General features: G+C 36.9%; 1 protein-coding gene across 1 annotated transcript in view; it reads left to right on the forward strand.

Annotated features, from left to right (window-relative positions):
• The window catches only part of nsg2 (neuronal vesicle trafficking associated 2), a 34,894-nt gene extending 9,116 nt beyond the window's left edge, over nucleotides 1–25,778 (forward strand). The window contains exons 3-5 of the mRNA XM_028032171.1: nucleotides 2,845–2,955; nucleotides 21,912–22,022; nucleotides 24,334–25,778. Of these exons, the coding sequence (XP_027887972.1) occupies nucleotides 2,845–2,955; nucleotides 21,912–22,022; nucleotides 24,334–24,525 (414 nt within the window). The 3' untranslated portion in view covers nucleotides 24,526–25,778. The remainder of the gene's footprint in view (nucleotides 1–2,844; nucleotides 2,956–21,911; nucleotides 22,023–24,333) is intronic.
• The last annotated feature ends 668 nt before the right edge of the window (nucleotides 25,779–26,446 follow it).

Below are 26,446 nucleotides of genomic sequence, written 5' to 3' on the forward strand. Positions count from 1 at the left end.
ATTAGCCTACCTTTTCTTGATGTTCGACCGTAAGTCTTGCTGGCAGAAAAATAACCGAGCAGATAGTCAGCAGCCGTGCAAGAGATGAAAAGACAGGTAGGACAATGCTTTGTAATGCAGCCAGTGTAAGGCAGCAACATCAAAAAGGTGCAGTGGGGGAAACATTGTGGTGATTGTTGTTTGTGAGCTATACATAGTATTATTGAGCCAGGAAAGTGTGTAAAAATATCAGAAAAAAATAATAACGGAATTTCTAATATTTCTTTCTTGTTTTGGATCTTCACATCTTGACACACCTGATAAATAAGGAATACCACATGACTTTATTAATGAGGGTAAGATAGTCTTCTTTTGTGCTGATGTTGTTCACTATCATGGATGAGAGCCGTCTTTTTTCTAATCGCTCTAAAAATACCCTGCTTTCGTATTTGTGGGGCAGCTTTTCAGGCATTAGTTTGTGTTTCAGAAGGACCTATTTTAGGATGAGATTAATGGTTGCAAATTAAAGGTTGCGTTTGGGTGGATTTAATTTCTGTTTAGGAACCAGCTCCAGTATTTCTCTCAAATTGCAGGAATTCTGTGATTCTTTTTAATCTGTGTCTTAAATCAAGACACATGTAGACGAAGAAAGCTATGGAGAAGTAAAGAGACCAGAAAGAGCAAATCCTACAGGAATAATGATACAAGCTAGAGCAAAAAAGAACTTAACTAAAGATATATCTAGGAGGCAAAACTCGGGGAGTAGAACTAAAAAGGTGCAGATACATTTAATATGTCAAGTTATTTGGCAGTGTAGTTCTTGTACATCTTCCAAAGGTTTTCTTTTATCTCTAAAATCAAATAGAATGTCTCTTTCTGCAACAAAAACATGAGTTGAACTTTGTCTCCCTTTGGTACTTGTTCAGTGTAGGCATCGAATGGTTGAATGGCATTTGAACAAATACTTTTCATCCAAATAAAGGGCTTTAAACAATACCTACCACATGACATAAAAAACTGTAGTAGTTTTGAAACATATATTTTATTAAAAGTCTTGGCATAACTTGATACTACCATGCCTTTATTGGAGTTCTCTGGTTCTCTTCAAAGCTTGTTTATGATTTTGATGAAGTGATGGTTTAGTAACTGTCTTACATTTCATTAGATTTGTTTGGATTTTATTAGATAAAAATATTACTATGCTACATAGACGATTTACTCACCTTGCCCGCTAGATGTTTAGATTAGTTGTTCTTCTTCAATTAAAATACATTTTAAAAATCTTTATAAGGCCTTTTATTCGAGAAAAAGTAAAATATTATGTAAAAATAGCAGTTATGAGGTGTGGCATCATGCTAAAGTTGTAAAACTCTGAATATAGGTTCCTGCAATGAAGCAGCAGAACAGCATGTTGTTAAAGACGTTTTTTCTTTTACAGATTTAAATGAAAACACTTATTCTCCAGTAAATCTTTCCTAATGTCCCTAGACTTTATCCAGCTAGTTAGTTATTACAGATGACTTATTATAGCTGTTAATTTAAAGTACCTGTAAGAATATTTACAATATCCCATCAGTAGAATAGCTAAATGTATCTATATCTCTATTTTGTGTCCTTCAAGGATATATAAACAGCGAAAGCTGAACTAAACCCACAAAATACATGTGCTCAGGAATGACCACAACGAAAATGTAATTAATAACTTTAAATATGTCTTTTGACATCGTGTACTGAAAAAAGCTTGTGTTCATAAATTGTTGGTTTTCAGAACAAAGTGGGACCCTTCTAATCAGAGAAGGTGGTGCTGGTGGCTAAAGACGCGTGAAAATGATCTAAAGTTGATTGATAGCCACTTCACTGGGTAATAAGAAACAAAGGAGTGAGACGTGAAGGTGGGGAAAATGTAATGAAACAACATAAACCCCATTGTGTTTGAAACCTGAAAGCTCTGTGCATTTTGTTGTGAAATGACTTCAAGAACGAGAAAGTTGTCATAAAATATTAGACATTAAAAATGGCAAGCAAGGCATTTTGTGCTGCTATACCGACAGCCACGGGGCTTCTGCGCCTCAGGAGTCCGACGAAACGCGGTGCATTCACCTACTGCAGCTTTCAGCTTTCAGATAACAGCATTGTGGAGCAAAGCGAAAGCTTTGTTGTTCAGATAGTGGAGTCGGTTTGTGTGCACAGCAGTTTCTGGCTTTGTCTCAAAGTGACAGTGAGCTGCTTAGCAGCAGCACAATCAGCCACAAGGACACTGAGACATTGGCCTTGTTTTTCTTTTTTTCCTCCACCCCATTTTCCTTTTCTGTGTTCAACATCTCTTACCCCAAAATCTTGGGGATTACTATCCAGGGATTGCAAAACAGCAGCTTAAGCACTGTGTCCATTTCAGGATCGCAGTGGTGAATTTTCATCATCTACAATAATGAGGTTAATTATTGATAAATGTTCCCTGATGTCACATTTCAGTCCTTTCAGTAAATTAAAAAACACACAAGACAAAGAATAATGCAAATATACTGATACTTAAGGGCAAAATTAGAAAGACAAGTCATATTTTATAAGCTTGAATAGAAGTCATAGTGCAAACTTTATGCAGAAAGAGTGCAGACCAGGATTTGAACCCATGACCTTCCTCCACTCAGCAGTTCATGGAATATAGTTGACTCATACTGTTTTCTGTTAACTTGTTGTGTTTCATCCAAAGTCAAATATTTGTGCTGTAGTGTTCATATTTAATCCATGTTTTCAATATGCTGATTTCTAATAGCAACATTTCTGAGATATGAGGGGGTGTCATTGTATGAAAAGTGTGAGAAAAATTATGTTTGTGTGTAAATTTTATGGGGTTTTTTTCTTAAGGTGGTGGTGAAAACTCGGACAGAGTACCAGACAGAGAAAAAACGGCTGAAGGTTCCCAAGGTGGAGGAGTTTACTATCAGCTTCACCGATGGGGTTTCAGAGAGACTCAAGGTAATAAACATTACATTTTATTGTTCTTGTTCTTAAACCTTTGGGGTTACAAAAAAAATAAGGTGTGTTGTTTTCTCCTACAACAATCAAACTTTAATAACTGAAATATGTAATAAATAATGAATTGCAGGTACTACAGCTATAACTGTGAAGGTCTATGTACAGATGTTTCACTCATCCAGCTGCAGCTAGGTGTCTAAATACCGTTTCATTGGACCAGTCTGATTTGTTAAATTTGAAATGCAAACTCTTCAAAGAACAGCATTTTTAATCCAACCAAAGAATTTACCAAGAGTTCAATATCTGCTATTAAAAATTAGATGCGACTGTCTCAACATTACAAGTTCAAAGCAGACCCTGCTGCAACTTATGGTCTTGTACTTGGATCTTGAGGGCAATAAGGTTAGATACGTATTAGGTAGGTGCAACAAATTATGCTATATGGAAAGAGTGGGTGAAGTGTGACACCATGGTGTCCACGTAGCCCAGGACAGAGATATTGGAACAGTCATGTCATTGTGCTTTCTGATGAGTTGGTATTTAGTATATCAAGTGTGTATAGAAATGGACTGAATACACAGCCCTGTGGTGCTCCGGTGTTGATGGAGGAAATTGTGCTTGAGATCATTAAACCAGGTGTGGACGTTGAGGTTATTCAGATTCTGGTGCAGCTAAATATATTAATGCGTCATATCGAAAAAAAGAAATGTGGGCAAAAATACATTTCTATTCTTGGTTTCTCTGTACTTATGTGTTTTGCAAATCATATTTTTTATCTCTGTTTTACATCTCAGTGGAAAAGAGTAACACATGTAACTCCAGCACTGTGTGTGTGTGGTGTGTTTGTGTGAATCACACAGTCACTGTTCCACAACGTCTGCATGACCCAAAACACTGTCTGTTAGGTCTTTCTGTCGTCACGGGAGACCAGAGAGATCTCATGTTGTCATGGCAGCAAAAAAAAAAAAATCCCTCCATGGCAACCCCGACAGAGAGCAAAGGAGGAAAAGTGCGTGAACAGAAATGTGCAAATGTGTAAATGATAAGTGTAACTCTCATGTGAAAGGTCTGTCAAAGACAGAGAGGGAACAATTACAAAGACGGCATAAGACATGTAGAATGTGCTGATGGAGGGAAAATTAGGCTTTTTCAAAAGTATGCTTCTTTAATTATATTATCTTTGTCTAGTTATGTTAGAATTTAAAAATATGTATTTTTACTGAACACTGCCTTTCAGAAAATAAAGGAATGACCACGTTTGAGAAGCCTAGTATGATGTGAGGGGTTGGCATGACTCCTTAGAGAGCCGTTTATCTTTTAGAAACGTTATAAATACCTCCGTTTGTTTTACTGTTATTGGCCTCAGAGCTATAAGAACAATAATATAAAAACACCAACTCTGAAATAACAGCAGCAGAGCTGCATTACAAAGTTATATTGGTCATAAGACACCAAAGATTGCAATGTGTGACTTTCTTGGATCCATTGGGCTGGTTATCGTGTTGTGATGAACGGCGTTTGTATCAGTGTGCTTCAACCTTTTCAGTGCAAACCTTTTTTTTCCTAAACAGTGCTTTTTAACCACAAACATGGCTTGAGATGCATCCATCCATCCATTTTCTGTTCACCCTTGTCCCTAATGGGGTCGGGAGGGTTGCTGGTGCCTATCTCCAGCTACGTTCCGGGCGGGAGGCGGGGTACACCCCGGACAGGTCGCCAGTCTGTCGCAGGGCAACACAGAGACATACAGGACAAACAACCATGCACACACACACTCACACCTAGGGAGAATTTTTAGAGAAACCAATTGACCTGACAGTCATGTTTTTGGACTGTGGGAGGAAGCCGGAGTACCCGGAGAGAACCCACGCATGCACAGGGAGAACATGCAAACTCCATGCAGAAAGACCCCGGCCGGGAATCGAACCCAGGACCTTCTTGCTGCAAGGCAACAGTGCTACCAACTGCGCCACTGTGCAGCCCGGCTTGAGATGCAAACAGCAGTAAATCCAAAAATACCCTAATCCATTTCTTGTAGACTTGTGGATACAGCATATTTGTGGTTTCAATAAACAAGGCACTGATTTGAACTAGGACGCATAGCAAGAAATATCAAACACCCTTTTTAGGAAATATTGAGTGGACCATAGACTCCTGGTAGAAAATATTTTTGGCCTGTTTTTGAAGTTTATTGTGTTTTGGATTTGGTGGATTAGGCTATCTTCTCTGCCTTGTTGCACCACATTCGTTTTTGTGTGGCAAAAATGCATTTCAGTCTCTGTGATTTTGTGCGATGTCTCTTAGTTTTTGTTTGCTGAGCTGAACCGTTTGCTTCGCTTGACAGACGGAGCTGATTCTGCAGGCACAGAAACATCCACAAACGTAGTTCACAGAGCGACGCACGCCCTTCTGTGCAGGGCAAACATTTTCAGTCAAAATGCTTGCATGCATATCTTCTCTCTCTTCAAAGTCTTGCAGATTGTGTTGATGGATGAAGAGCTCAGATTGTGAAATGCTCTTTAATCTGCCCTCCCTCTCCGTCTTGTCTCCCAACACTTTACCCGGCTCTCGTGTCTGTCTTTTCACTTCATATGTATCTCTGCTGGCAGGACAGCTTCCTGTTTTAATCTTTTTCTGTTTAATTCCCCACTAGAACTGTTACAGTACACTTTTACTTATAGATGATACGTCATTTTTGCTGACCTTAACCACTTACTACAGAACAATCTTCAATGGCAACCTTTAAACCTCTAAAAAATTGGTGTCAAAATATAGTAGGAAAGCCATCCAACTTTCTTCTTATCCATTTCACCAGATCCATTCATCCCCAGTTCCTCTATTTTTCACAGTAAAACTTCTCCTTATAGCAAGCTGAGTTGTCATTGCTTAAAGAGTCCTTACTCTCTCCCTCCTTTTCTTGATCCATAAGGGAGGACAGTCTCCTTGATTCATCCCTTGCCGCCTGTCTCTACTCCTCTCTTCCTCTCTGTCCCTCTTGATACTCCCAGCAGGTAGAAGCTGTCTTTTCTCTCCATGTATTTTTTGTTCCATATAAGGCTTTAGAGGAAACAATTCTCCACCTTTTTAAGAATCAAACATTTAAATTGAAAGCTTCTGAATTTCCTGGCGTTCGGATCAAACCGAACTTTGAGAGATTCTTGTTGTCGATTTGTTAACATACTCTAAGAGTACTATGCTTTTAAATCTTTCGGGAAAATGATGATAATTATGTAATGACTTTTCAAATGTTGCATTTCATTACATTTATTAAATGTTTTTTTTCTACATTCATTTAAAAGAAACTCAGCAGACACAGCTTCCTTGTGTGATACCATTATAGAAATATTCAATGAAATCTGAAAATTTATAAGGGAGGTATTAATGATCCTCTACAAGTGTAGTTCATCCTTGGATATAATTTTCATATCCCTGAAGGTGCCTCATTCCTCTCTTAAAACAATCACTTGGAATTCATGTGGATGTTCGGGTTGTGGATGTGGTGGGATGGAAGATGTTCGCATCAACCAGAAAACAAAAGCTAATGGCTTGTGAAGCTGCTGACTGAGTAAGAGTGTCATCATCCACGGTGAAGTAAGTAGCATTATTTGAAAAGCAATCTTAAAATCAAATTACAGTTTGTAAAAGCACTGAGGAGGAAAGGCGTTTATTTTTGGAAACATGTCTTATATGCTGAATAAACAAAACTTAAAGTGTTTAGCAATAATGGCCATCAATGGAGGACAATAGATGACGTTAATGGACTTCACAAAATAAATAGTATCATGAGCAAAAAAGTATTATGAGACAGATGAACAAGAAAATCCATGTTAGTTTGATTTATTGTCAGTGAGAAAACAAGGTGCTTCTTATAGAGTGTATGTAAATATGTGGCTTCGACAGTGCAGTCAACAGTCTCTGTGGCTGACAGTTTACAGGATATTACTTTGACAAAACCACAGTTCATGTATTTTGTCTTTAAACTAAAAATCCTATTTTATTATGAGAAACAATTTGCTACTTGGTTAATTATTAAGAAATATCAATCAACATCCATGCACGCTGCCTTGATATCTCAGAATTAAAGTAAAGTCATTAGTTGTAGTTATTTTAGATGACAGTTTTACAACTACATGAAATTTGCAGTCTATTTGTCAATTAGAAAATTAAATGAGTAATAGAAATAACATCAACGAGTAGAAAGGAGGAAACGGCTAAATTTAATCTAATCTGGATTTTGAGTGGAAATTATAAACCAGCATGACCTGAATCCTTTGTTTTTGTTTTTTCCATCATTGAGCTAACTTAAGCATTTCCTTTCAATATTCTCAGCTCCTGCAGTCTGTTTTTGAGAAAATATTTTGCTATTTTCTTAAAGCCCTATTACAGACTGTAACACGCTAACAAATAATTGCAACCGCTGAAACTAAACATCCTACATCAAAAGATTAAATAGCAAAATGCTTCTTTGTGGAATATTTGATTGGAATTCACCTCCTTTGCTGTTTTTTTTCCAGACCGCTGACTTTCCCCTGAAGCAAAAGCATAAAATTGTGTTTCAGAAGCAGGAACACAGCACAAGGTTGGTGCTGCAGGGCAGGGTTTAAAAGATGCAATTGTGAAGGTTTTGTGAAAGGCAGATTGTATTTGTACTTCCATTTCTTTTAACTGAGACCAAAATTCACCATATCTACACACACAAGCACACGCCGGCGCACCCCCCCCACACACACACATTTGTCTTTCTTAACCTCTAAACTCTATTCACAAAATGCTTCTTTGTGGAATATTTAATCATAAATATTCCACAAAGAATACACCTTAATCATAAATACCACTTCTTCTTATGGAGTCTGGGCTATAGGCCCCAGAAATGGGGCCCAAATTAAAATATTTGTTGCAGAAATTAACCTTGCAAAGTGGGAAGTGCTGAAACACACACACTTGAAGTTCATACAAGAACTTACACATTCACACTTCATTTTAAATCCTTGTACACCTTTCACTACCAAATCAGACACTGGACACACCAGCAGAAGTTAGTGAGGCTTTGCAAGTAGCAGAGACAGCCATCTTCCAAAACAATTATCCCATTATTACCTTCACTTTTACTCTCTGATAAAAGCTTTTCTGCAGGCTGCCGCCTCCACAAAAGGCCTTCTCTGTTCATCAGGTTGAAGGTAATTACCGCTGTAGGTTGGAAACCGTACACATTTTCCAGTTCCACGTATCGCGCCTGCCTGCTCTCTGTGGATGACTAACAGTGCACTCATTATAGGGAGTGTTCAAAGCCTTCATTGGATTTCAAACACCCACACTGATGCACATATGCGTACTCTCAAATGAACAATAGAGGAAAACAACACCACTAGTATTACTAGGATTCAAATTGTTCAAGCAGAAACTGAACTTTAGAGGATATTTAAGTACTTCTGAGGATAAGAATAGCTTTCTGTTGGTTCTGTAAGAGAAACATCGTACATCAAACAACTGAACTTAAAGTTGTTTGATGTTCAAAAGCACATATATCTTATTTGTTTTACTGAATCTATTTAAGATATAATCCAGAATTTTCCCCAGCAGATACCTAAATGAGAAAAATATCTCTGAATATTTGAAATAATTAACTTCCTTAACAATTTGACAAATGTATTTATTGAATCTTGTTCTTATAGAATTGAAAATAACAATAACAAAGGCAAGAGAAGAATGAATAATGTAATAAGAGACAAGAATGAAGGGAAACAAAATCTGAACTGTTTTGTAGGTTGAGGGTCTAATTTACAAGAAAAGGACTTGGATTTATGGATAAATGAGGATATTTTATTGCTACTGAAGTTGAAAAGTGTGGAAGAAGAAAGTGGAAATAGTGGTAACATTAGTTACACTGGTTGTGATGAAGTGAGGAGACAGTTGCAGTTGAAAATGTTTTACATTTTTGGGCATGCTGTGGTGGCGTAGGGGATGGTGCGACCCATGTTTGGAGGCCTTGAGTCCTCGGCGCGGCCGTCGCGGGTTCGATTCCCGGACCCGGCGACATTTGCTGCATGCCTTCCCCCTTTCCTGTCAGCCTACTTTCATGAAAGGGACACTAGAGCCCACAAAAGACCCCCTGAAGGGGGAGCAAAATAAGAAAATGTTTTCAATTTTTGAGGTAAAAAAGTTTATACATCTGTTGCAGAGGGTAGTGGAACATAAGTAGAAACGGTGTAAGGCAGTTGAATAATCTTACTAAGTCTGGAGAACATGGTATGTGAATTTCCTTCAGCAGACTGGATGAGGGAATCATAATAAACAGATTTTGTACTAGAAACTTTTTTTTGTATTTCAACAGGTTCATATTAAAGTTACAAATATTTTTGGGCCAAAACATCTTAGGAACATCTCAAATTGAAAATTTCATTATGGTCAAGCCATGTTACACATGAGGAATTACTTCAAACATTAACTTAATGAAAGGTAGTTTTTCCTTTACAATACTGTAGTCAAACATTAAATTTGATTACCTTCGCTTCCTCGTCTGATGATCTGTTTACTGCTGCCTGCCACTGAAAGGCGGCAGGAGGAAGGGACACCTGAGCAGTGCACTTATCGTAGCATGTAATGGTTTTTATTAATGCATTGTGCTTTTCAGTTTCAATTGCTGGTGTGATGCCAAAAAGTAACAGTCTACCAGGCACCATGGGAGATCACATGGCTTGTAAACTGCATTGTAACTCGCAGTTGTTTTCCGTTTAAAACAGATCCACAAATCTGACATGGAGGATTGACAGTATGTAGGTCATTGTTGAAAGAAAGTCAGAAGAATTCATGTTTTGTAGTTTTCCACAAGCCATTTAGGAGACACAACAAACATGTGGAGGAATGTGACCTTGTAATATAAAACCAGAAATGCACTTGTTGCCGTACAAACAAAACAATATGAATGGCAGAAAATTAGCACTCTGAAAAAAATTCCCTTGGTAAAGCATGGTGATGGCAGCATCATGATTTGAAGTTAGCAGGGACAGGAAGCCAGCTAGAGCTGATAAAAAAAACGAATTGAGCTCAATACTGGAAGAAAATCTATTCCATACTGCATTAGTTTCATGAGTAAATTATCAAAGCTTTGTAGATATAAAACCATGTTTGCCAATTTAATCCACATAACTTTTTTTCATCTAGGCAAGCTTCTGGGAAGCATATTAGAAATGTATGCATTAATCTTTAACCAAAAACAACATTCAGGAGGGCAAAATGTTTCTGACTGAGAACTGCCAACAATGTAACTGGAAACATGAATAACACAAACATGACTTTGGCAATTCAGCCTGATAAAATGAAGGAACAAAGTGAGAGGTCATGGCGTTCCCTTTCCTCTGCCTAAGTCTTTCACTTTGCTGCTCCTGTTCTGACAAGCTGAGCCCTGGGAGCAATTAGGAAACGGCCTGACTGCGGAGGAACGGTCTGACCTGCCACTTCTTACTCCTCTGTTGTTTCCTCTTACTTTAACATTTGTCCTCACAATTGATCCATCTACTGTAGGCTGGCTCCAAGCTCTGCAGACATCAAATATTTACATTTTTAGGAGAGAACTCAAGATCAGTTTTAAAGCCACAAAGCAAATATATATAGTCACTTCTTCATTTTCAATTTGATCATCTGTTAAAACAAAAGATTAGTCAGGAAAAGATGTTTGCTGTTTGCACATTTTACTGTATTTAACTTTGAAGGTTTCACCATCCCTCAATTTTAACTAACTGTGAAAAATATCCGGCTGGGTGTTTTTAAGGCAGTTAACTGCTTACCGTATAACCTAAAAAAGGGCTAAAACTATTTAAAGAAAACTTATAAAACAGTCCACGGAAAAGCAAGCTTTCTGGTGAAAAGGTGTAAGCACAACTTGAATCTCTGGGGCAGGAGTTTCTCCATCTAGCAGAAATAACTCTGTGTAGGTGTGTTGTTGCGTAATTTCCATCAGCTATTCCTTACTGCAGTTTCAAGATTCCTTATTATATAGCATTTTTTATAACTGTTGCAATTGATTGGTTTTGTTATATTTATGTACTGTGTTGCAACAACCTTTGTCCAAGACAGATTTCTCCCACTGGAGAGTAAAGACAAACCTTGAACCTTCTAGAATTCACTGGCTGTGATTAAAAGATTTTTAATTTCAGTAAATAACCTCATGTTTTATGCTTTTATATGCTCATTTTCCAGTGCCTGGCAATTTTAAATAATTTTTACTTTATCTGCATAACACCTTAAGTTATGTGTTTAATTTTTTTTTTTAGCACAGGACCAAAAAGCCTTGAGTTGACAATACAGAAGAGGAAAATGTGGTTTAATCAAATTATTTTGAATAAAAACAACTTTTGATAATTGTAAAATTAATTTTACTTGCTCAACAAAAATTCTGCAATTTTTTAATGAAAGAAAGTAACAATATGTTCGTAGAAAAATGCATCTTCAATTTATTGTTGATGCAAAACGTAGAAAGGGCTTCACATGTCTGCCTTATTGAAACAAAGGTATACAGTTTCTTAACACTTTTGGGTTCCGTGGTTTTGTTGGTGAAAAACATAGTTTAACACCTTCTGGGTTACTCTTGCTTCACAAACAAATGTAGTTAACTGGTTGCCTCATATCTGAATTTAAGTAAAAGTTACCAAATGTTTGCATTCCTGTTTACTATAAAATAAAATGTAAAAAAAGGTTCTGAATTCATTTTGGGCTAATAATATTTTCCATTTTAAGGAGCTGTTTGTTGAAGTAAAAAGATAAATCAAAAATGTCTCAAAATATATGCATAAAGATTATAGGTGCATCACATAGAAAACATATAATTGTGATACCATTGCTCAATACTGGGATTGCAGTATTTATAATTAACCCAAATTTTTCTGCCTCTTCTCTTGTTTTCCTTCATCACAAGTTTGGCAAATGGATAATGTATAAAAATATACATCATATCTGAGCATCCAGGGTAGTCAGCGCCTGTCCAGCAGGCATAAATAACAGAAGGATGCTCATTTGTCTGGTAGTTCAAAATGTGGAGTTTTTATATTTTCAGTCTTTGATGGGTCTCATAATTTAACCACTTCCTGTATTCTACATTCTGAATGTCTCCTTGAACTGTCTCCAAGTAGAAATATCTGTCTCTTTTCATCACTTCTACTTTTATGTGTCCTTTTTCATTCCTAAGCACTTTTCTTTCTTGAAATTATTCTGACTCAGCTATTGGGCTGTCAGTGCTCAGTGGATTAAAGGGCGACTTTCTCAAATGGTTTTCTGAAGGTTTGCTGAAAAAGCAAATGGTGTTAGTGCCAATAGCTGCTTTAAAAATGAGCATAATAAATAATATTGAAAAAAAAAAGAATTTTAAAATCCAAAAGTGACAAGTAAATATACTGTAGTTTTTAATGATCGCTATACTGGGTGGGGAAAAATATCATAGTATGAACATTTGTATTAAATTTATGATTTAGAAGGTACTAAGTATGCATGAAAAGAGAAAATAGTTTGGACTTTCATTCATTCGCTGTAGTCAAAGTGTTTTATGCACTAATATCTCTTTTCTTTATTCCTTTTAGCTTAAGAGTAAGTTTTCACGACCCACTTAAGCTTTAAGAGAAAACAATGGATTTCTGGGGTTTGGGATGTTTGACCTTTAATCATTTTGCAAATGTTTGTGTGTCTTTATCTCTTTAACGTTTCCTGATTTGTATTTATTCTTCAGCCCACCTGCTGCTTGATTGTTTACCCCAAGAGCACATTCTCCTCCAAACAGAGTCTCAAAATAATGTGACATTGTGCATCGCCACAACCTTTGAAGTTTAGTCTCCATGGAGACCTAGGTTAATTGGGGTACATTAGCATAATTAGCAGCCATCTTCTGCTGAGCATGCAATGTGTTATTGGACCTTGCATATTTTGTGAGCGTGTCCTTTAATGACAAATCTCCCAGCAACAAACAATGTTGCAATTTTAGAATACATAATGGAGATCATTCCCACAATTGATCAAAAATAAAAATGAGGAATGAATTCAACTTGACCAAACCTTATTACATTTTAGAAAAATGGGATTTCTTTTTTTTATTTATTGAAACCTTCAACTAAAGATTATGAGAAACAATTTTGAGATAATCACTCAGAATCAAGAATTTAATTCATGATTAATTAATCTAGTATGTATTTACTAATGATTAAGCTGAGGAAAAGTAACCCAGAAACAAATGCAGAAGGCAAAGGTCCCACTCTAATTCTACTTTACAACTACAGATTAAAGGGAAGTTTAATCTGTAGTTGTCCTCTCTTTGACTCAGTGAGGAAAAAAATGTACAAAAGCCTCAGATTGTGGATGTCCTTTGTGAAGCCACCTTCACTACTTTCAATGATTACATCAAACATGCCTAAACATTTATATTTGAAATAATCTACACAAACACTCCTCCTGCTCAGTCTTTTTTGACACTATTATTTCATAATTTTTGGGGAATATTTAGGAATATTTTATGGATTCTCAGTGAAATGCAACTTTGTTTATTTGTATCCTAAGTACAACCCATGAGAGCATTCTTGCATTTTTCACCAGTCATAAGATTTTAAAATGATTTTAGACTGTATTTTGAAATCTAATGACATCATAGGAGTTTAATAAAAGTTTTTTTCTGGATTTATCTAAAGTCCATTGAGGACAATTGGAAGGATAAAAACAGTTCATCTATGGGAACGGTTAGATCTAAGGTGTCTAGGTGCTTTTAGATAACTTTCATTAGAAAAATCTGATGTGCAGTAAAGTCAGACTTTTTTCAAATATAATCCTGACTTTCCTTAAAAATAATTTTTTGGGATTAAATGAAGGCTGTGTAAATCTCCAGGAAAAATAGGCCACATCCCTCTTTTCCTCTGGTGTGCAGAATTTAAATCTCGCTGTGCAGCACGTGAACTGCTGGATGTTATTTGACATTGGCTCAAATATTTTTTTCATTATTTTGAATTGAATTGACTAATAGATGAGTATAATTCAGTTCTTACATGTGTAATGTTCTTTTTACAGATATTAGGAATTTAAAATTCTTCTATTTTGTGTTGTTTAAGAATAATCTGTGGCATCTAAAATCCTTACTATCGAAAGCTTGTTCAGATTAAAAATAAAATCCTGCCACTCTTTCTTTGCTGTCATTGCAAAGTGGTGGGGGATATTCAAGTGGAAAACATTTGCAACTTCTGGATAGGCATAGTCAGAGTGAGGAAGATTATATTTGATCATGCCTGAGAGAAATTAGACTTTTTTACCTAAAAACCTGAGTTTAGTGATCCAAGCATACACAGAAGTACAGTTGGTGAAGGGGTTTCTTGAATCCTAGGGGTGTGTTTGCATGAAAAAAAGGTTCTACATGAGGAAAATTCCTTTACACTCAATTAAAAAACACACTAGTTATTGTTTTTTGGTGTGAACTGAGTAGCCAATTGACTTCAGATGAATCTGTGCTCATGTGCTGACCTCGACTGACCTTACTCCCAAGCAGAATCTCGAGTTTCCTCAAGTTGACATTTTAACCAATCCGTGTTTTCATCAGGGATACGATGCGTCTCGACAGTGGAGTGTTTGTACTTTGCTGCCTGACTACGGTAGCCATGCTTGTGTCAACCGGATAAGCTGTCCTCCAGAGCCCAAATCCCTCTCCAGAGTCTCCTTGACATCCCACCAGCCTGTCTCAGATACTCGGCTCACAGGCAGCAGTCTCCCACAACACTCTGCTGTGTCACTCGTCTTTGTTTCGGCTGACTGAAAACAAAATAGAAATTCTCTCTTTGCTGAGAATCTTTGGGTAGAATGAAAACCCGAAACACAGGAGAAAAAGAAAATCAATAAATGATAGAACTGTCAAGGTTCATGCACAGTCTTGGAAAGTCTGAAGAAGACTGATTTTTTTCTTTTCTTAATGTTTCCAGATCTGGGTTAGTAGGAAAAAAATGAACTTTTTCATTTTTAGCACTGAAAGTCATTTGATTTCCAAGGCTTGATTTCTCATCTTCACTGTTCTAAAGAACAATAATGCTTAAGAAATGCATTGATTTTTATTTAAACACAATGCTTTCTCTTTGATTTTAACACTGTTCATGACAGTATTGGTTTCTGACTTGCTGTTTTAACTAGAATGGCTGGGTTTTCGATTTCTCCCCAGAATGGCTGAACAGGGCCAAAAGGCCCTGAGTCCACCCTGACGACTCTGATGGCTCAAATTAGCATTCTTCTTCAATTGTAAATGTGGCCGTTGACCGTCAGGCCAGAATGTAGGAATGTGAATAGTCCATGTTGGGGGTGGGTATCTATGATACCTGCAGGAGATCAGATCTCCTGTAGGTAGTGCTCTTCAGTTTAGTTTTGAAGCATACATGAAGTGTTTTTGGAGAGATGTGACCTTTTGCAGCTGATCCATGATGTGGTGCTGCATTATCCAGGTCATTTTGCCAAATGTACATAGAGTTTGCAAAACATACAATCTGTTTCAAAAAATATGCAAAGGTTTTTCTAAAAGAAATTAGTAATGTTTCTCTTTGAAATAAAGCTAAGAGGGTATAACATGACAGTTTAGAAATAAACTAACCAAATTAATTGTGTTGATCCACCTCAAAAAAATCATGCAAAAAGTGTAAGCAAAAGAAATCTGGGAGACTTTGCACATGCAAATTTGCATGCAGCCTTTTGTGCTGTGGAGGATAAATAGGTGACTGCTTCACCTATTTAGTTCACAAGAACTAATGGCATTTATTTCAGTCATAATCTTGCGGGGGGTGACCAAGGTTCCATCACTATGTGACAGCTGGTCAGCAAACCTGGCAAACATGATTGACATGGCAGCACTGAATGCACATGTGCTTTATCAGGCATGCATTGGGGTGCAGGAGAGACGGGTGGACTTCCTGGTTGAGCTTGCAAAAGAGTTCGGTAACTCTCATGTGAGTGAGAAGAAGGCACACAAGGAGAAACTGCTTCGGCAACAACCTTCCACACCCAGCTCAGGCAAAAGGGCGAAGTGTCAGGTCAACCATCGATGCAGGATGCGTGTCCTGAGGCCGAAACATCATCAGTGACCCCTCACACCCCCACCATGGACTGTTCTCCCTGCTGCCCTCTGGAAAGAGGTTCTGCAGCATCCGGTGCAGGCCCACCTGGTTCCGAAACAGCTTTTTCCTACTTGCCATCAGACTGCTGAACTCTTAACTGGACTGCACTCAAAAACTGGTCTCCACTTTATACCTTGCATATGTACAGAGCTAAATAACTTCTATTTTACTGTCAGTCCTGCACTTTATATTTTATATTTAGATTTATATTCATATTTTATACTGTATTTTATTTTACTCACAACATTGGAACCTCAAACATTATCCTGAGCCGTATGCAACGAAATTTCGTTCTGTATACACCCTGTGCATTGAAAATGACAACAAAGTCAGTCGAAGTCGAAGTCTAAGGAACAATTGTGCAACTGTGAGATGCGTTGAGGCCATTACCAGGGTACTTCTAAGGTAATGGCCCTATTTACTGAACAAAAGCACCTGCTAGATAAGATCCTTCAGGCCAGTTGGACTATCTAAGCCGAAATAGGTATATGTCAGAGTGGCCTAACTCCAGCCATTCTAGTGTTAAAGATTGATCTGAAAAATTTTCCAAAATCTTCTTTATCAGAAAACCTGTAAATCTTCACTGTTTGGACATAAAACCAGCATTTCCAGTCTTACAAAACAGATAAGAAATTGTAAAGATAATTTTCTCACATAATGCCACCCAGTTAGAGACCAAAGTTTGCTCATTATAACTGACATAATCTCTTCCTTTTTTTTTTTTAAACAACTGCAGTGAAATCATATCCCTTCTATACTTTTTTAGCCAACAGCAGACATCATCAGATTTAAAAAGAGTGTCTATTGTCATGGTAGTTGCTGAACTTAACAGCCTCTGAACTGAAAATCACTTTGACACAAATTGTACTATTTTCATTTCGATATTCCAGGCCACCATCCGCATCTGTCAATTATGAATGACTATTAACTCCTCAAAACAAGATAGTCACATAGGAATGTGTTAAAATGTTGGTGGAAATTGTTCTGGGACTACATTTAATCAATACTACAGCTATTGTCCAAACAAAGGTGATCGCTGGTGAATTGATATTGAACCTAAATTAGGTCTGATTGCTATAATTATCTTTTAAAAGGGCACTGTGCTTATAGTCTGTCTGCTGTTAGATGTTGAGTCAGAGTAACATTCTGGCCTTTGCCTTAACTTGGTCAATCTCATTTAAGCTCTTCAGTTTTGTTTCGCACAATGAAAGGTCTCATTTTATATTGGCTACACATAAAAGTCCAAACATTTCATTTTACATCCAGCTAATATATACTTCATGTATTCTTATTTTACAAGCATACAGTGTTTTGCAAAAGTATTCATGTTGCTTGAATGTTTTCACTTTTTACAAAGAATTTTGTTGAAATTTTATGTAATAGTGAAACATAAAAACCCGTTTTTAAACATTTTGAAATGTGTTATTGTCAATAGGAGGTAAGGTTGCATCAGCATTGTCTCCTGGCTAGCCTTTCTGCCTGTCCACCTCTCACAGCTACAACCAAAAAATGAAGGAATCTCCATCTACCTCTGGATTTCTCATACTCTGTCTGCATTTCTGTTGTTGGTTTATTGTCTTTGTCTCCTGCTCTTTCATATCTCACTTTGCCTCCTCTGTCACTCAGTTTATCAAATAAGTTTCTCTGTACTGTCGCACTCCCACCTTTCTTTTTCACCCTTCGCACAGGCACCCCCACCCCCACCCACACACACACTCTTATTCCTTGAGAGAATATGAGGAGGTGTTTGCTCCTCCATATGGCCCGTCAGCTTACAGCGGTGAAAGCGTGGGTGGTGCGTTGCATTCTAACAACGCACAATGTTATTAAAAAAAGAAGGCCAATCATATGTGAAATGCTGGTGAAAACAGGCTGTGAAAAAAGCCATTTAGAAAATGCCTTTGAACTTTTGATTTATCACGAAGCTATAAATAATTCAAGCAGAGTGTATTTTGTTGATAACACTCACTAGGATTTATAAAAAAACCTGATTCACACTGAAGTAGTTTAAGGAAAAAAGGCAAGTAGTGAATTAGTCTATAAATCAAGTTATGACTAAAGCTGAAACAAGGAATATATATTAAAAACAAATAAAATGAGATGCAAAAAAATGTTTAAAAGATCTATAGAAAACTGCTGAAATGTGTGAGTACGTACTTGAAATGCAGTTCATTATTTCACCATAAATTAGCCATTTTAATGAAGATCCGTAATTAAGATGTCTAATTAAGCAAACTGTTCTCGCAGGCCCGTTTAAGCAAAAAGATTAACAGGGTTGTAACTTTCAGAACATAATCCTGGAGTGGAAAGAACAAAATATGTCCATAAACCAACTGTAACAATATGGTCCTGGCCAGGTTTCTGACTGAGAAGTACAAAAAATCATAAGAGTTGTCCATGAGGACAACTCACAGAGAGCCTTTACAAGTACCTGAATTTAGGAAAACGTCTTCCACTTGTTGCATTTTTTAAAGTCTTCAAAGCTCTTTACACTATCATTGATTCATACACACATTCATACACATAGTGGTAATCTACACTGTAGCCACAGTCATTGCCAATGAATGCTGGTGGGAAAAGACTCCAATCCTGAAAAAATAAAATAAAACAGCAGTTTGGAGTTTGTTCAAGGTTTGGTGGAGTTCATTAGAACAAGTCAATGGCACACTGTGAGAATACAGTCTGGTTATATGAGAACATTATCAACCACTTTGGATGTTGTTGCAGACACTGTATTTAGGGTATTGGCATCGTACATCAGCCCAAAAGCACCAAACATGTGAACCTCGTTGTAACGATATGAGAGAGGTGTTTTTCAGCATGTGGTTCTGGTGGAGTTTTACATTGTTTCTTGTCTGATTAGTGTTTGCATTTTGTGCTTCCACCTGCATTCAAGACAAACAAACTGTTATCTGTGATGCTCAGTAAGTAGGTTGTGTTTGTGGTGATAGAGGTGTTGGAAAACACACCATTGTACAGTGATTGACTGCACCATGGGAAGTAGTTTATAATTCTGTTTCCAGGCAGTTTTCCTGTATCTGTTTTTAGAGTTCCCCTGGGTTTTGCTCCTATATATGGTCCCTGCTTAGTGATACTAAATGTATCCACTCTCTTTGTTTTATCCTGAAGAATAAAACAAGGGACCTGAAGAATAATGTCATATCATGCATGGAGAAAATAATGTCTGAGCTGTGCTGTTGCTCTGACAACATCCTTAGGTTTACAGCTGAGTTCAGTGGGATCATGAATAATAGAGAAAGGTCACATTTTTTATGGATTTGTTCTCCACATGACCACTGCACCATCAATAGGGAATTTTGAACAACTATTTAGTACAAGTGGTGAAGTATGTATTTGTCTAAGGTGTTGCTTTGACTGAAGGTGCAGTTAAGATGAACATTGATTTTATTGTTAAAAACAGTCAGTCATCGTCTCCCATCTTTAAATGTCATTAAATACTTTGTAAAAAGTAAAGTGGTTTTGTTTGTGCTGATTGCATAATATGCTATGTTTTTTTAAAAATAAAATAGGGACTGGAATATGATTGAAAAATAAAACTCAGAAGGCTGTGGGTGGTCTTGGTATTTGGCCAATATTTGACCATTTGACATAAACACTGCAAATGCATATATGAAGTCAGATTAGGTTTATTCTGTTCTACTTGTACACAGACATGAATAATCTCCTCAGTCATTTATAACTGGAGGCTTTATTTTATGTGTCTAAGCAAAGTACACAGATAGTAAACACTTCTGCTGCGTCCTCAGTGATCTGAGAGGCTTTACTATAATCCCTCTTCTTAATAAGACATTTAATTTCCATCACTATCGATTGATTCAAAAGAAGCTGTTGAGCGGGTCTTAATCAGTCACTTCCCGTCTGCTGTAGTTTCAAAAGGCGGGTCACAGTGACTTTAAATGCATCCTTTTAATGTATGGCACTGCGTGATGTGGGGAGATGTAATTTTACAGAAGTGTCAGAAGCAACCAACAGGGAGAGCCGTGTCCCTCAGTTGACACCGGGTAAACAGTCACTTAGCGTGCATGTCCCTGTCCGCCCTCATAACACTGCTGGAGACTGATGATCTTACTTGTGTAATTGCTCTGACATCTCACTGTGACAGATTGCGTGCAGAGCAGTAATCCAAAATGGCTGCGGCACTAGTCAAGGCTAGAAAACAGAACATTAGAAATATTCAGCCGTGAATGGAAAATTGGTTTCTTCAGCTGTATTACAACCAAAATCTGAAGCTGCGTTTTATTTTTGAGGATAAGAAAAGATGCAGTCATAACTCAGTACTGCACAAATATCTATATCCTTGAACTTGATTTGCATAATTTTAATTAAATGTTCACTCCAATTTATGAAATCAGGATGTCAAGTTGAAAATTTAAAGGGACATTTCCTTTTTTAAGTTATAGCCAACAGCAGTTTTATCTTGTTTATCAGGGAAAAAATATTCTACAACTTTATCTACATTTGCATCGGTAGGTTTACTAGGGCTTTTGCTTGGTGTTAACTTTCTAATCCGCTCAAGAGACATTTGAGAACTGATAGGAGTATCTTATTCTGTGACATGACAGTTTAGTCAGATTACACACTTCCAATATTTTGGAAATCCACCACTGACTTGTCAAAATAAGTTGTTTATTTCCATAGTTACCTTCAATAAAAGCAGATCAAGTAGGGTAAAGTTCAAATTTGAGGAAGTCAGGCTACATGCAAATTATGTTGTAATTTACAATATTCAATTGCTATAGTCGTTAATAATTGAATATTACTGAAAAGTTACTGAAAAGTTCATTTCAGTAGCTAAATTCACAAAATGAAGCACATTTTATAGATCATTTACAAAGATTGTTTTCAAACCTTTGTTATTCCACTTACAGCTAATGAAAACAGTTTGGTTGCTTTTAAATGTTTAGATCTTCTATTTTTATTCTAACTTGTTTTATTTTTGATTAGACTGTTACAGCAAACCATTTAAATGCTTATAGGCATATAGGCTTAATAAAAAGTGTTTCATACCTACCTAAAGATTATTTATTAGTCACTTTTAATCTGACAAATAATTCTTGTATGAACAGATAATTTATTGAACATGACTGTATAAATTTGAGATAAAAAAATTCAAGTTATTGCTTCCTTATTTCCTGACTTATTTTTTGCAGTCTCAAGAGGTACACAAGTGAATCTAATGTCATGTAGTTAAAGTTTTATTATTCAAGTGGGTATAGTAAGGAGCACATCTTTATGTCTGTAAATAGTCTAAATGGGGCTGTTAAAAGCACACTCCAAGCGTGATTGGAGTAAAAAGAGGGATAAATGTGAAAAATCACCATATGCAAACTCCAAAATACTGCGGTAGAACCTATGATACTCTGAGCGTTTGTGTTTTCCAAAAGCTTTGACAACCTTGTTAGAGTGCATGTTTTAAAGGTGGTTGATACTCACTAAGAACACATGTGGTATCACTACATATGCAGAGTATGAGGCCAGAAAAATCAAATACAAACAAAATCAAAACAAGAGGATTAAAGATGTAGCCCTTCTTCTGATTCACCTCAGTAATTTTATATGTTGTATTTCTCTGAACCATGTAGTGTTAATAGAAACAAGGTAGCTTCAAAGCATATCCCATCTCGAGGAATCCATCATGTAACTCAGCAGAACACCTTGCCTCGAGGAGTCATTGACCTCAGTCAGCAGCATCTTACCATTTATAATGACAGCATGCAGACACACTCCAGTGCACACACTCCATTTTTCTAACTATTGCATATACACCAAATCCGCCATACTACTATGACAGACACACTGACCATGTGTTTGTTTCCCCGCCAGGTGACAATTCTGATCATCCTGGCCTTGGCCTTCCTCGCCTGCATCGTGTTCCTGGTGGTTTATAAAGCTTTCACTTATGACCACGCTTGCCCAGATGGATTCATTTATAAGGTAAGAGCTTTGAATAATCTCTCAAATGTTAGGCATTATGAGGTGAAAAATGTAAACACAGGGAAAAAAATCTACATCACATGCTTGTCGCAGTGACTTTTTAGTACCATGAAATGGAAAGGATGGTCATACTTTGGCATACATTTTCAGTTATGTTGGTCAGTTTTAGTTCTGGTTTTTTTTTGGATACATTACTCATTTGATCCACAGGACTTTTTCAATTTTGACAATAAGTTCCCTGGGAACAAATTTTCTGTTGCCCAGATTTCTGTCTTCTTTTTTGGCTTGTTGTTAGGGACATTACTAATGTACGTACAGCGGTCAACCACTCAACAGATAAAGAAAACTATGTCTTTTGGAGAAGAAAAACAACAACAGGGCTTGTTTTACATAAATACAGTGAGGGAAGATCTTCTGTTTACTCACTGCTAATTTGTTAAACATCAAGGAAAAAATCAGTTTTTATATTCTGGTGAGAAACTACCTTCCATCAAGTTATGTTCTTTTTCTCCTCTTCATTGTACAAACTGTAACATCATTATTATTGCTCCCCAAAGGCTCTGGTGAAAACTGTACATTTGCTCATATGTGAGGTATGTCAAACACTTAGGTCTAAAAACAAGCTTCCTAGGAAGGTTGCTAAACAGAATTATCCAGGCAGACCAAAAGATGCATCAAACCAGTGTACATCATCAATAAAACTTACCATATAATCAAAATATGATAATTTTCTTCTTTGTTGAAGTGTACCTTAAAAATCACTCAAACTATGGTAATTTGTCAAGCTGTACTCTTAGCTGGTAGAAGTGTCCCTGAGCAAAGCCCTCAATTCTGTGCCCTTGACTTTCCTCATCTTTCCTTTGTCACCTATCTAAATAAAGAAAAAAGGGTGAGTTCAGTCCCTTATGAGAGCAGATAAAAAAGCTACTCCTGACCTACTTTTGTATTCAGAGGTTAAATTACAGGAGGAGACTCGTGATTTCTAGACAACCAGAGTCTTTCTTATGACCCGTGTAATCAGGTGTAATTTACTAAACAGCCGCAGACTATTAAATCTGCAGCCAGAGGTTATTAGCTATAGCTATGAAGGAGTGAATAGAAAAATTGTAGCCCTGTAGCTGTTTTATAATAATCAGTATAAAATGCTGGATTTCCATAAGGCTGAGGTCAAAAGAAAATAGCTCTCAGATGCAGCACTGTTCAACAATTTGTTGCAGTAAAATCTGTTATTTTACGGTATATGAACAGATGCAGAACCAAGTTACTGTGCCATGGAGGTGGTCACCTTCCAAGTCCCTCAATAAGGTAGAAAACATGAAATTTTAGTGCTTTGTTAGATTAAAGCCAGAATATCAAGGGAGAAAGATTAAAGTTTTTCACTAATCCTGACCTCAAATCCAGTAAAGCTGCCATGCGTTTAAAAACAACACATGGCAGTTGTTTTCTACATAGATATATCTACAACACACATTTACTTAGTGCTTGATTGCATAACATGACTGGTTGGGAAGGACCCAGATGCAGAGCAAAACATAGGTTGAAATCAAGCAGCATTATTTAGTAAAATAAAGAACATAAATGACTGTCCAAGAACCCTGAACTGAATGGAAAAAAGAAGGATCCGGTAAAAACAATGAGGAGCTTAAATACTGAGGAGAGATGGAAATGACAAAGCAAACCAGAAGAATTGATTAGTGACAGATGGGAAACAGCTGAAGCAGAGTGAAGGCAGAGGGAATTTGGGGGATGGAAAACACCTGTGGAAGGGAGCAAACTACCAGGCTGAGGGAAGGTGATTGATAAACACTGGGGAAAAACTGACAATCAACACTAATCTAAGAAATCAAAATCCAAATGTACAAAGAACAAAATGCAAGAATAAACTAAGAAACTAAATACAAAGGAATTAAAATATATGGCAAGAGCTTTTGCACAACAATGAATACGGGGGACTGAAGACCAACAAGGAAATAATCAAAATACAAACACTGAAGCAAATGTGTAGATGAGATGTTAACAGTTCATCTTTCTGTTTGTTTTGGGCTTAGTAGCTGTACACTACATCATTTTTTTCATATTTATCTTGTAATTTTTCCATATTTATTTCAGCTAGACAAGCAAAAGTTTATCTGAGTGCCACTCTAGGCAGCCTTAGTAAGTTGGCCTGTAACAGAGGAACAATACTACACACAATAGTAATGGTAAATCTGTTGAAATGACATTAAAATTGATGGAGGCATTGGTCCAAATTAGGTGCAGGGAAGAAATGCTTTGGTTTAATGGATAAATCTGCTTCTTCTTCTTCTCACAGCATAAGCGGTGCATCCCTGCATCACTTGAGGCCTACTATGCTGCTCAAGATGCCAACTCACGGGGTCGTTTCTACACGGTGATCAGTCACTACAGCATGGCCAAGCAGACCACCTCGCACTCTGTCTCCCCCTGGCTGCCCGGAGGGGCAGCAGGCCACGAAGCTAAACCTCCGAGAGGCGAGGGCCACTGAACTCGCTGAACAAATGGTTGCCACATGTGAACAAAATCACATGAACATAAACCTAATAAAAACGAAATAAAAATGAAGGTAGATTAGTATGCAGAGACACAGACAAGTTAGTAAATATTTAGAACTGTAGACAAAAGAAACAACAAATATAGAGTAAAATCCTGCATGCAGACATTGATTCAGCATAGATTTTAGGTCATTTTTGGTCTTTGCAACAGCAGTGCTTGAACACAAGCTAACAGAACTTCTCTTTGTTCTTGAAGGTATTTCCTTTCTCGTCTAAACAGAGTGCCGGGAAGTTCAGTTCCCCTTAAGTTAAACTCTGTGGACATGCAGGGACATGAACACTCTAAGACATAATCTGAACATGTTGTCTGAACACCTGTATGCTCATTTTCATTAGGAATTAACTTTGAGATCCAGTTAAAGTTCATACATGCACATGCTGCCCACTCATTGCTCTTTTTACGCTTTCCTTTCATTTTTACTCTAATTTATAAATGTTTTGTAAGTGATTGCCATACTTTGTATAAAGCCACCAGTTACAGCGAAATGTCATGTTCCTTTAGTGTAGATTCTCTCTAACTCTTGTTTCTCAAGTGTTTTGAAGTATTACTGTAGGTACATAGAATTCCTGTTTTCTTTATTTTTTAAGTTGTATTTAACAAACATTTCTTGCCCACATCTCTGGCTTTGCATTTGAAGAAAATCTCTTCAGCCCATCAACCACATTCATATCTGCTTCAGTTGAAGATCATTTATGCGTTTATTGTTGATGTTTGATAACTTGTACACTAAAATCATAATTTTCAGTGTTCTGTGCCATAAACCCAGCTACCCCCTAAAGTGTACATACATTTTGCATTGAGCCTAGCTTTGTGTGTATACATCGTAGTAACAGGTTATATTTTCTGATTAGATCTCTGAACATTTTGCCTCTGCTGCTGCTTGTAGTTTTCTGAAACATGATGTTAATGTTTTAAAAATGAGATGTGTTGGACATAACTGTCTCTCGCCAAGACTCTTCTGCTTTGTACTGTTACCTTCATAGATGGGCTTCAACTGCAGCTACATTTTATTTGTGTAACGCTTCTGTTCCCCTCAATTTGTAACGTTGGATATGTTGTCAAGAGCACTCCAGTGAGATATTGTGATGTCGTTAGATGTGCTGATACCTGACGTAATTTCTCAGTGTGCAATCTTGTCCCTGCTCTCTTTGTTTGAATTGAGAATAAAACAAGCTGTGACCTGTGTTGAGCGTCTGTCAGTCCTATTTAATGTTTGTTCTAATGTAGCTCCAAGGCAGTTCATGGCGATCAATAGTGGCTGTTTGTTTGTTGTTATTATTAATAATAATAATAATTATTATTATTATTATTTTGCTGCATTCAAATTTAATTCCTCCTACGTTTGTTCTATCCACAATAACGAGGATTTGTGACAACACAGAGAGAACAAGGAAAATACCTGTGTCTTAATGTCTGCTGGATGTTTTATTCATCTACACAATTCTCTGGGAATACAAGATAAGGCTTCTTTTTTGACTTATTTCTTAATTAGACAGGTGGAGCCATCAGTTTTGTGTTACTTTCACTGCAGTCAAGCAGCAAGAAATTCAAAAGCTTTTAGAAAGAAAAGCAAATACAGGAAGGACAAATTCTTGATACCATGCTCATTCTCAGTTTTGCATATTTTAAACATCAAGCATGAGTAGTGAGTACATGTTTTCTCCATTTTTGTTCAGGCCATAAAATAAAAGTCCATTTTTATTCAGGGTTAGCTAATATTAAAATTGTCTATGAAATTGAATAATTATTATTATTATTTTCTATAAGTTAGGAAAAAGACTCTCACACACATAAACCTTCAAAAGAAATATTCTAAACCATTAAGCTTTCTCTTGCTTTCAACAACAGCAAAA

Source organism: Xiphophorus couchianus, chromosome 11, assembly GCF_001444195.1.
Source record: "Xiphophorus couchianus chromosome 11, X_couchianus-1.0, whole genome shotgun sequence".
Classification (NCBI taxonomy): domain Eukaryota; kingdom Metazoa; phylum Chordata; class Actinopteri; order Cyprinodontiformes; family Poeciliidae; genus Xiphophorus; species Xiphophorus couchianus.